The sequence below is a fragment of the Aristolochia californica genome, unplaced genomic scaffold (assembly GCF_029961685.1).
Source record: "Aristolochia californica isolate CCGP_79_NKW_82.1479 unplaced genomic scaffold, dmAriCali1.0.hap1 SCAF_1, whole genome shotgun sequence".
Taxonomy (NCBI): domain Eukaryota; kingdom Viridiplantae; phylum Streptophyta; class Magnoliopsida; order Piperales; family Aristolochiaceae; genus Aristolochia; species Aristolochia californica.
Genome location: NW_027181770.1, coordinates 346,291 through 358,305, shown reverse-complemented (window position 1 = coordinate 358,305; position 12,015 = coordinate 346,291). Strand labels below are relative to the sequence as shown.

At 37.5% G+C, this 12,015-nt stretch overlaps 1 protein-coding gene across 1 annotated transcript; it reads left to right on the top strand.

Moving 5' to 3' along the window:
• The first annotated feature begins 753 nt into the window (after positions 1-753).
• LOC137954948 (MLO-like protein 12) lies at positions 754-3,825 on the top strand. Its single transcript, XM_068801861.1, has 14 exons — positions 754-864; positions 946-1,003; positions 1,090-1,247; positions 1,463-1,579; positions 1,761-1,821; positions 1,953-2,041; positions 2,113-2,187; positions 2,427-2,515; positions 2,612-2,661; positions 2,742-2,782; positions 2,860-3,033; positions 3,125-3,160; positions 3,231-3,359; positions 3,444-3,825. Exons 1-14 carry the CDS (start codon positions 754-756, stop codon positions 3,768-3,770), a joined length of 1,515 nt encoding a protein of 504 aa, XP_068657962.1. The 3' UTR covers positions 3,771-3,825.
• The last annotated feature ends 8,190 nt before the right edge of the window (positions 3,826-12,015 follow it).

Below are 12,015 nucleotides of genomic sequence, written 5' to 3'. Positions count from 1 at the left end.
AACTTGGAGCTATTCGATATCACCAGCATCGTATTTGAGACGATATGGATCAAATCCGACGATTTTGCTTCTTCTTTCTTTCCTTTTCGAGATAAGATGAGCATTGTTTCGTTTGGGTCGGTGGCAGATTGAAACAAGCGTGCTTTGACCAACTGAGTTTGGTGGGAAATTGCAGGAACTGAACTGTGACGGCATATTAAAATGAGACAAACAATGCAGATACGGAGGATCGTGGTCAAGTGGGCTGTACGGTGAGACGTACCTGCTTCTCAATCGTCTGCAATCTCACCAAATCCCTTTTTTTTTTGTAAATTTTTTATTGTCGCCTGGAGGATTAAAAACACTACAATCGCGTTCATTACTTGCATCACCCACGTTTTTGTGAGTTTTGTTGGGAGATTTTGATCTTAATAAACGCCTTTCATGAAGACCTTTCAAATACTGAACCAGTCAATTCATCGTATAGATCTCCACTCGCTTCAGATTTTCGATTTCGAAGCTCTGAACAGAGGCCCTGTGGCCGTTTCAGATCATGTAAAGTCAAACGAGTCCTTTTTATTTATTTGTCTGGCTGCCGTACACAGGGAGTGGAAGGTCATGGCTGACAGAGATGTCCTCCCTTGTGTACTTAGGTAGCGTTCTTCTATACTTGTTTGAAGAACATATCAACAAGAAACTGTCGGAGAGAGTAAAATTCTATAAAGGGCCGCCTTCGTTTCCATCCGCACGAGACAAGTCGTTGGCTTGTGAAGAATGGCGCAAAGATCACTTGAAGACACTTCTACATGGGCGGTTGCCATCGTTTGCGCGTTCCTCTGTAGTCTCTCTATGCTCATCGAAGCAGCGCTGCACCTGATGACCAAGGTAATTCCTTGTACAGAAACTACAGAGACATCTCTCATCATTTGTTCATAGCAAATGAAATGGTAATCGGTTATCATGCAGTTTCTGAAGCGACGTAAGAGGAAGTCACTTAATCGAGCTTTGGAGAAGATCAAGACAGGTGAGAGGAGGCAAGTTTCTTTTGGATAAACAGGAACTGAACTGGGGCTGTTTTACTTAATGGAAACTGGGATGTTATTATCGCAGGGTTAATGCAACTGGGGTTCATCTCATTGTTGCTGGCCATCGGAGAAGAGCCAATCTCCAGAATCTGTGTCAGAAAGCGCGTAGCCGACTCTTTTCTCCCCTGCAGAGGAGAAAATAGTTCCTTCGAACTTCTTACAAGTTCCGCCACCGAGACATCTGCCATGAACAAGACAGACCCTGGTGATACAGTGAACTATGATTCCTGTGTGGTCAAGGTTATTAAGGAAACTTTTGTCTATTTAGAAAAGGAAAAGAAAGAGAAACAATAAAAGAATCATGATATTTACCTGCAATCCGGTTTCTGTTCTGGTTTTAGGAATAGTAATCTTAGAATAGGGGAAGAGCTAAAGATCAAATTCGTTGTCGTTGGCAGGGGATGGTCCCGCTCGTGTCGAGACGAGGCATAACGGAGCTACACATACTCATCTTTGTTTTGGCAGTTTTTCATGTATTATACTGTGTTCTAACCATGTTTCTGGGAACGACCAAGGTAATTGGGATTCAATTAATTCCACATATTCCTTGCAGAGAAAAGATTATGCCCATCAGACATCTTTTGAAATAACAAATGGAAACAACTCACTCCCGAATTTTTCAAACCCTCAATAGTATTCCATCTATTGTTCTTAGCTATCTTACCAGATTTCTCCTCTTCACTGTTGATAACGCAGATGAAGCGCTGGAAAGCCTGGGAGGAAGAAACCAGAAGCCTCCATTATCGAATCGAAAACGGTGAAGTCAATCGTGCATTATCTTACTCGATTTCTAACTGATATTGCATTCAAATACGCGCGAAGAGATAAACAGCAGGCATGCTTCAAAAAAATTCTCTCCTAATGAACTAACAAAATGTTTGGGCACAGATTCAAGGAGGTTTCAACTCACTCGCCAGACACCATTCGGGAAACGCCACTTGAAGTTGTGGAGCAGTCATCCATGGCTGCTTTGGCCAGTAAGTGTGACTTTCACCTCCCTCTTTTATCAAGGATGTCAGCTTCATCTGAAATGATCCTTCCTCTCCAGGTTTGTTTTCTACGCCACTTTAGAGGATCTGTAACCAAAGCAGACTACTTTGCTCTTCGTATTGGATTCATCAAGGTAGGCATACAACTTAGGAAGTCTCTTTTCCAACTAACAAACTCTAAGACTTTTGTATTCAATAATCCATGTGAGACTATTCCTTAACACTCTTCCTCACGTGTAAGCCCTCTCTTGTGGTTCTACATGTGGATAATTTGGGTGAAAACCTACATATGAGTACCTACTCTGATACAAAACAACCATCAAATTTGAGTTATTCGTAAATGTAACTACAATTCACTGCATGCCGCTGACAGGCCCACTTCACCTATGGCAGCAGTTTTAATTTCCAGAAGTTCCTTGCAAGAGCTTTTGACGATGACTTTGAGGTGGTGGTAGGAATAAGGTAAAAGATGTAACAGAGTAGAATGTCAGAACCTTGTCTCACTATCAAGTTACTATGATATTTTAAGTTTACATCTTACGGTTTTGGATTGTGCAGCTTCTGGATTTGGATGTTCTCAATATTTTTCATATTCTTCAGTGCCCACGGTAAAACACCCCTCCTCCTTGTATTTGTGCTTGTCCAAGGAAACTTCTCATGGATGTTTGTCTCGTTTCTTGTCTTGCAGGATTTTATAGCTATTTCTGGCTCCCCTTCATCCCTCTCTTCGTAAGCCCAAGAATTGAACCCAACTTTGTCACCAAAGTGGCTTAGATTGTCAACAAAAAATTAAATGATATTTGCAGATGGTTTTGATCGTAGGAACAAAACTTCAAGTCATCATTACCCAGATGTGTCAGGAGAGTCAAAGTGAAGGGGCCATAGTTAGAGGAACACTGCTTGTCAAACCTGATGATCATCTCTTCTGGTTCCATCAACCTAGATTCCTGCTCCATCTCATCCATTTCATTCTTTTCCAGGTAACACAAACGGAACCAACAGGCAGTAAACAGTTTATCCAACCTCCATTTACTTCTATGTAATAATAAAGGTCTTCAAATCCCATGGCAGAACTCCTTTCAGATAGCATTTTTCTCTTGGACATGGGTAGGTATCTGAAGTTGGTTTGCTTATGCGATTTTTATGGGTGTCCACCTCTGACATAGTTGCAGAACAGTACGAATTCGGGCTGAGATCTTGCTTTCACCGGGAGACAGAAGATATAGTCCTAAGGATAACCATGGGTGTGATGGTTCAACTTCTGTGCGGTTATGTAACCTTGCCTCTCTACGCAGTTGTGACACAGGTAAATGCACCTGTTGAACCACCTAAAACACTGAAAAGAAACAAGGTATTTTTAATTCTGATCCTATTTTAAATGGTCAAACAGATGGGTTCAGTGATGAATAAGAATGTATTCACAGAACGAGTGGCAAAGGGTCTCAAATATTGGCATTCCCTAGCTCGGCAGAACCTGTCAAGGAACGAGTCCAGTGAAACAGGACAGTCATTGCTCTCCAACCAAAGAGAAACTTCAGCATACATGCGGGAGTTAAGTTTGCATCATCATGATGCCATTCCTGCTACAGCTCAAAGTGCTACTACACCAGAAATCACTGAAGAGGTGGCTCTGTCCAAGAACATCACAAGGGAAACCTTCAATGGTGAGATCTCGTTTGCGACCTCGTGGAAAGAGAGAGCAGGTGGGAATAAATAGTGCGGGGATACTGGTGAGACATTATCAACCTTTCTCTGAAAGTGAATTCCTTATCAACTTCATGGCATGTTTCATGTCTGGAATATATGATACCCAAGAATCCCAACCAACATACTGTTCAAAAAAGAATTTGGAGAAGAACGTTATTGCACAAGTTTGTTTCTGCTGAAGGAAGCCCTCAACAATAAGTATTGTTAAAAAGAGATTATGCAAAAAGATGAAGTGTTAAAACACCATAAGCCAGATCACAATTATCCACTAATTTTTTTCTTTGGTTGAAAAATATTATATATTTCTGTTTGTGCGCGTTTTTCTAAATTTAGATTTGCCAACTTCATATATGGAATCATGAAAATCAATAGGGCTCAGGCCCACAGGCCCACACAGTGATGGTAGGATGGTAAATAAAAAGTCGTCTCATAGAGATGGCACTGATTTAATTAGTTCAAGTTCCAAGGGTATTATTATAATATTATAATTTTATCAATCTATAAATTAAGCTTCAAGGGGAAGGTTAGGACATAAGTCCATAACCCTTTTTTTCTTCCTGTTTTCTCCCAATGGGTGTCTCTCTCTTTTTCTCCATGAGCTCAATCTATGGAGTCCTGAAAATCAACAAGTTTGATGAGAGATGCAAGGGCCGCAAAGATTCTACGGAAGTTGGGGAGGTGCACAATGGGACAAAAAGGAGAATCGTCTTGGTAGAGCCCTGCAAAAAAAATAGCTTTAGAAATAGAGAACTGGTCAAAGGTGAACTCTCCTACAATTTGGAGAGAAGAGACTCGATTAATCCGTCTCTTGGCCAATGCTATAGCGTGGAAGAACTTCATGTTGGCATCGCCCTCGGTCAGCCACCAGAAGCGGGCCCATTGCTTCCACATAGTTTGCTTTAGATTGGATAGGGTGTGGAATTTGGTAGAGAGGGAGCGAAGATTAGCCTCATCACGCGTGAGGGGGCACTGCTCCTCAATACTGTCAATGGTGGAAATTTTATTGAGAAGGGAGGATTGTTCAGCAATGTGGGATGCACGTTGGTTGATCGTCCAGGTTTTAAGAGTGGCTATCAACGCTTGGAGCTCACATGGAAAGCGCCAACCAGTTGGACAAGAAGGGAAAGAGTTAGACCATGAATCTGAGAGGAGAGCCAAATTCACAATCAGCAAGCCAGATGTTTTCGAACCAGATAGGAAAGGCACCCCATCGGCCCGTAAATGTATCGAGATGGATCAGCCAGTGGTAACCGATCAGCTTGGTGAGGATCGGGGGGATTAACCATTTGACCATGTGTAGTTCTTCCCGGAGGTAGGGATCTCTTTGACCTCACAGCATCTGATGAAGTCGGCGAAACCACACAGTGGAAATAATTCAATTGGCACAGGGGGGATTTTTCTCAACAAAAGCGAGTAGCATTGAAATCACCAACAAGGAGGTATGGAAGGGACCAAAGCTAGGTAGCATAGGTGAGCTCATCCCAAAAGGTCGAGCGTCCATCCCCTCTAGACTCATTTACTTATATCTCCTAGTATAAACATAATATAAACCATAAAATTGAACCCAATGAACATCATAAATACACGAATACTCCCCTAACCATAGAGGTGAAAACCAAGTAGTAAAATACCCAAAATACCTTTGACACTTACATCTTTAACACTACCCCTCAAGTTGAAGCATGTATATCTAGAAGCCCTAGCGTGTAACAAAAATCCCATGATTTTGTTTTCCTAAAGCTTTGGTAAACACATCACCAAGTTAATCAACAAACTTGACATAGGGAATAGCTACCAATCCACTCATAACAACGTCTTTGATAAAATGACAATCAATCTCCACATGTTTAGTTCTTTCACAAAATACAAGATTACTTGCAAAGAATATGGCAACTTGAATATCTTTGTACATAGTTATAACCTTTTTAGCAAGAAAGCGCAATTCTTGTAATATCATTAACAATATAATACATTGCTCTATGCTCAGTCTTTGCAGTAGAACAGGCAACTACAACTTGCTTTTTGTTTTTCTAGCTCACTAAATTGCTTCCAACAAACACAGTATCCAGAAGTAAATTTTTTATCCAGTTTAGAACCAGCGTAGTTGGCATTAGAATATTCTACAATCAGCAATGTGGCTCATATAACAACCCTTTCCCCGACAAACCCTTCAAGTATTGTAATATTCTTGATGCAGCTTTTAGGTGAGTCTTTCTTAGGTGTTCCATAAACTGGTTAATCACATTCATTGAAAGGCTATATCAAGTCTGGTCACAGTGGCACAAATAAGCTTGCCTACCAACCTCTTATACATAGTCTTATCTCTGAGCTCATCATTGTTCTCCTCATGAAGAGTATCACCAACTTCCACAGGAGTTTCAAAGGTTTAGCTCCTAACCACCCATATTCATGTAGCATATCAGTCGCATACTTTCTTTAAGTAAGAACAATACATGCCTCGCTTCTTGCTACTTCGATCCCGAGGGAGTATTTAAACATTTCTAAATCCTTGGTTAGAAAGTGATTTGTTATATGTTCTTTTACCTTGTCAATACCCTTTTTGTCGTTGCCACATAGCACTATATCATCAACGTACACAATCAATACCATAATTCTAGAGGACCTATTTTATACAAACAATGAGTGATCATAGTGACTTCTCTGAAATCCCCAAGACATTACCACTCAGCTAAATTTCTTGAACCATGCTCTAGAACTTTTCTTAAGGCCATAGATAAAATTATGCAGTACATATACTTTTCCAGCACCCTATCCCCCTCCTTCAGTAACATACCCAAAAAAGGTGCTCCATATATACCCTCCTCAAACAAGTTTTCATACAAAAAGGCATTTTTTATATCAAGTTGGTATAACGGCCAGACCTGATCAACCACAGTAGATAGAAAATTCCAAATAGAAGATTACCTGGCAATAGGAGAGAATGTCTCAAAGACATCCACACCATAAGTTTGCATGTAATCTTTGGCCACAAGTTTGGTCTTATACCTCTCAATGGAACCATCAATCTTAGATTTGACCGTAATACACCCATCGACATCCTACTATGGTTGCTTCAGGTGGTAGTTATCTCAAAGTCCATGTTCCCCCATCAATCAAAGCTTCCATCTCAACATCTTGGCCCATTTCCAACAAGGTGACACCAATGCTTTCTGCACTAAAGAAGGAATAGAGCAAATGGACAAGGATAACACAAAGGTTTTAAAGAAGTTTGACAAGTTATCAAAGGACACAAATTTAGAAATAGGATGTTTGGTACCTTTTTGGGTACAAGCACGAACTCCCTTGCAAAGAGAAATACCCTTGGAATGCGATCGTCGCTTGTATAGCTAAAATATCATTAGTGATTTTGAGACAACTCAGGAACTGGCACAACCCTTGGAACATCATTCACATGAAGCAGAGCAAAAACATCAACATCCATGGATAGAGAGTAGCACTAGGAGGAATTCCAACTGTACTAGTAGACAAGGATTGCCCACTTTCTATAGCACTTAAGGTTACATAGGCAGGCTTACCAAATTTATCCCAACACTTATCTGAGTAATGGGTGATACTCCCACAATGAGTATACCTCCTACCACTGTGACTCTCTCCACGACCAAAATTATCTTTGAGTGCTATAGTGTTGGCTGAATAATAAGGGCAATAGCCTCTATATCTTTATTCTCCTTGCTGCTCAGTGGAATTATAATTATTTTCGTTTGAATAACACAACTCAACACTTTGTTAAAAGATGGCATATCAGTTGTTGCAAGAATCTAAGCCCGAATTGCATCATACTTAAATCCCAAACCCTTGAGGAACTTAGCCACATACAAATCACCATGGTACTTCTGAAGATTTGTTTCATTAGTAGTAAATGGGTGATACATCTCAATCTCCTGTAAAATCCCCTATAGCTTACCAAAGAAATCTATCACAGATCTATCTTCCCTTTCTAAGGTAAACAACTGAGCATAAAGCCGATATGCTCTAGATAGGTTGCTCTCATGAGCATACAATGACTCAAGAACAGTCAATTTTTTTTATAAAATCTCGTAGTTCATGACCTATCTCTTATACTTTATTTCTAAACTACATAGCCATTAGGTCAAAACTTATCTGTCTTCAGCCTCTCAATCATCTTTAAGTGGTTGGGTAGGGTCTTCTCTCAAATATTTTGCTTTTCTCTTGCCTTCAAATATTTTGACAAATTTTGCTTTTTCTCTTGCTTTTCTCAACTTTCAATAGTAATAAGAATCACATCCTTCCCTTCCGAATGCATACTATCCTTTATTGAAGAAATAACTTCTCCAAAATAAAACATAACTACTTTTTAAAATACTTAAACAGTTAGAGAATTTGCAATTCAACCAAATGATTCCAACCAGAATCACTCGTGGATAGATGATATGGGCCCCACACAGAATGGATAAATTTATGGCATCAACTCGTCTACACCACAACAAAGCACGATAGAGCTTGAAATAGCATGAAATCACTTCAAATCACACAACTCCAAGCAAAACAGCAGATAACGCAATTCCAGTATGAGTCAAGGAGCCTGTGTAGGCACAGAAACAGGGAAGCAGCCACAAACAACCCTCTAGGGGTACAAAAACATAGCTAACTACTCAACAAGAAATATAAGCCATCGATCCTAGTATTATGACACAAAACAAGTAAAAAGGATATAACCTTTAACTATCAACAGAAAATTGGAGAAACCCCCTTCGTGGAGCGAATGCAAACTAAGGGGAAGCAAACTTGACTAGAACTTCACTTCAAATGGATTTTTTGCTTTGATACCATGTAGAATTGAGTGGAAGAGAGAGAATAGAGAAGAAAGAAAAAAGAGAAAAGAGTAAGAATAGAATTCAAAAGTGTTGCAGTGGGAGAGATAGAATAGAGAAGAAAGAGGAAAGAGAGAAGAGGAAAAAGAGAATTTAGAAGTGCTGCAGTGTGTGGCACACTTCTCAGAGGTCAAATTTCAACCTCCCTCTTTATTAAATAGGTTACTTTAATAAAAACTTAAACAATAACATAAAGGCCCCTCTAGACTCAATTACTTATATATCTTAGTACATATATAATATGAACCTGAAAATTGAACCCAGTGTACATCAGAAATAGGTGAATACTCTCCTACTCCTAGAGGGGAAAAACAAGAATGTAAAATACCCAAAATATTCTTGATACTTACAACTTTAACAGGAATTGATAGAATAAAAAAGCGAATTTTATGCACTTTTCTTCGAGAACAGTGGGAATCCTTTCCCTCGGGTAACATGTAGTTAATAAACATCAAAGCAATAAGAATGAATCACTCAGAATATGATTATAGATAAATAGAGATGCAAATATTTTTTGCTGAAGTTTTATTTCTTTTGCCACAAGTGTAAGTTATTTAGATCTGAAATGCCCAGTGCCCCTGATAAGCTAAAATGTATCCGAACCTTTATTAGATGTGATTGATGAATATTGCTTTAAGAAGAAATTTTGATCTCCTTCCTCAATGAGAAATCTGTGAAATCCCCCAAAATTGTGTTCATCTTCTTCAATTCTTTTTCCATCACTCCCTTTAACAAATAGAGATCAGCAAGTTCTAAGCTAGTCAACTAGATATGACCAAGGCTATCTAAGACTGAAGGATAGATATAATTGATAGCACAATTGAGCAATTAACTGAAATGGGCTCTAAAGAATAGCCATTTCATCATATCTAGGTTATGACAAGTTGACTTTTCAAAGTATCTTTGTGCAATAACTGAAATAAGTTCCAGAATACCATTTCATCATGTCTAAATTCTGGCTAACTGACTTTTCTCAAATAAAAGAATAATTCAGAAGTAAAATCAAAATAACTCTTTTTCAACAAGGACTAAACAGTATCAACATTAAAACTGCACCCAAAAAGCTTTAGAAAAATGATAAGCTGTTTACACTCTCAAATTTGTAATTTGATGTATAACAAAAAGGCTTCAGAAGTTTCAAAAGATCAATTGTTAGTTGAAGTGTGGTCTGACCTCCTGCAATCGAATATGGTCTCCTGCACTCAAGACCCAGAACTACCACCAAGATGTCTGTCTAGAGCAGACTTATATTCCTGGCAATCTTTCATATTGGCCAAATCTGGATTCTAACTGAAGGATTATAGTTGTTCAAGTGTCAAGTAATTCACATGAAAAAAAGTAAAATTTTTGCCTTAGAAGCAAAAAAAAAAAAAAAAAAAAAAAAAAGAGAACTGGAAGCATGAACAAGTAAATAGATATTTGTTTGCATACACCCTTCTCTCAACTACATGCTTCTATCATGACGAAATGCGTGCAGTCCAGTCTCAATAGATGAAGAATTAAAATATTAAATAATGTAAAATAATATTAGTAATAATAAAAGCAACAAGATTTGAAAACTCCTAGCCCAACTGTCACTAGATGTTTCTTTTGTAACTGATAGGGTACCACAAAAAAAAAAAAGATATTTTCTTTTGCTGACAAAAGCTGAGGAAAATAGTATAACAAGACAAAACCACCAAAAAAAAAAAAAAAATTGGTGAGCCTTAACAGTATTGAAGTTATGCAGTGATCGATGACAGTGTCCATATTTATAACTGAGCAAATGCATAGATTTACCTATGAATAGTCCTAAAATATATTCAAACTAATTAGTTCAGTGTAAAGCCCTACTAGATTATAAAAATAAAGAAAGCACCTAATGTGATATTCAAAGATCAACTAGCTTTGTCAAAACAACAGCATAAGATAACAACGCCATAAGATAACAGAGACAGTAAATGTCTTTATTGGTTTCTTTAGTACATGTTTTTATATTCAGAAATGCAGTGGATGTTGACTTTCGTAAAATAATTTTGTTTTGAAAAGGCAAATTTCATGATTTATGAAAAGAAAACATGGGAAAGAAAAGAACAAAGTTCAACCCACATCTTTATTTTTTATTTTATTTTTTTGAGTAATTTTTTTTTACAGTGTCTCCCCCCAAAAAGGCTAACAATAATTTTGTCCACAAGTTCTATACACAAAATAGCATTATTTAAAATCAACTAACAGCAAACCCATGCTAAGGGACAGATTAGAACCAATTCATTAGCAAAATAAACTTCGAGGAAAAGAATAGCATTGATGGATAATGTGCAACAGAAGGTGAGGTTCCTCCAGCAAGCACCAGGTAAGGTGGTAGACCACTTCTGTCATTAATTTTAATATCCAAAACCAAAAGGAGTTATACACAATTGCAATTGATTTTCTTTTAAAGAAAAAAGAAAATTCCAAAAGAGACTAAAGTTGTCCTCAAGTGGGCCCCACGAGTAAATGCTGCATACATCAAATTGAAATTTAAAATTTTTTTTGATAAAGAGTCTCAATAAATTAGACAAATGTTGGTAATAATTAAATAAATTCAGCTAAAATTATCCACTGATCACTTTTTGGCAAAAAAGTGGATGATTATTATAAAAAAATTAGAAGTATTCCCCTCTAATTTGATTCTTTATGAATGATGCCCATTTAGTAAAATTTATAAGAGTTGTATAGCTTTGCTCATTTCCCTTCTATTATTGACTAACATTACGTTTAAATAAAATGCTCTACTTAGAAAAAGAGCCAAAACAAAATAGAGAGAAGGATTACTTAGAAAGAGAGTGTCAATAGCTGATTATATACTTGATATATTTTAGTCACTTCAGAACCTTGTGCAAACTAGCTTCAACAATGACAATTAGTTTAATATAAATAATTTGCCCATAAGCAAGGAAATTTGTATTTATGCTGCACTGAAACCACTTCATTCCTCCATGCAGTGGGTATATGAGGAATATGAGAACTTTTTTCTTTAAACGTTGATTACACACGCAAACACCCCCTTTACCCAAGTTAAACTTGAACCTAAGATCTCACACAAGAAACCCCCCATGTAACCATTGAGCCAAAGGCCCAAGTCACGAATACGAGATATCCACAAATTTCATAAGCTTCAAAATTTATCTAAGCTTGTAAATTAAAATGGTTTTAAAACTAATAACACCTGCACATATAAGAAGGAAGAAAGATCAATAACAGGCAAGAAAAATATTTATTGTAATTTTTTTGAAAAAATGGTATGAATTAAAACATGATCTCCCACACATTAAAAAAATTAATCTAGGCAATAATAAATGAAATTACAAATATATCAAACACGTCTTAATCAAACAAATGTTTGAGAGTTTATAAAGTTAAAGAGTGTAGTCATTTTTTTAT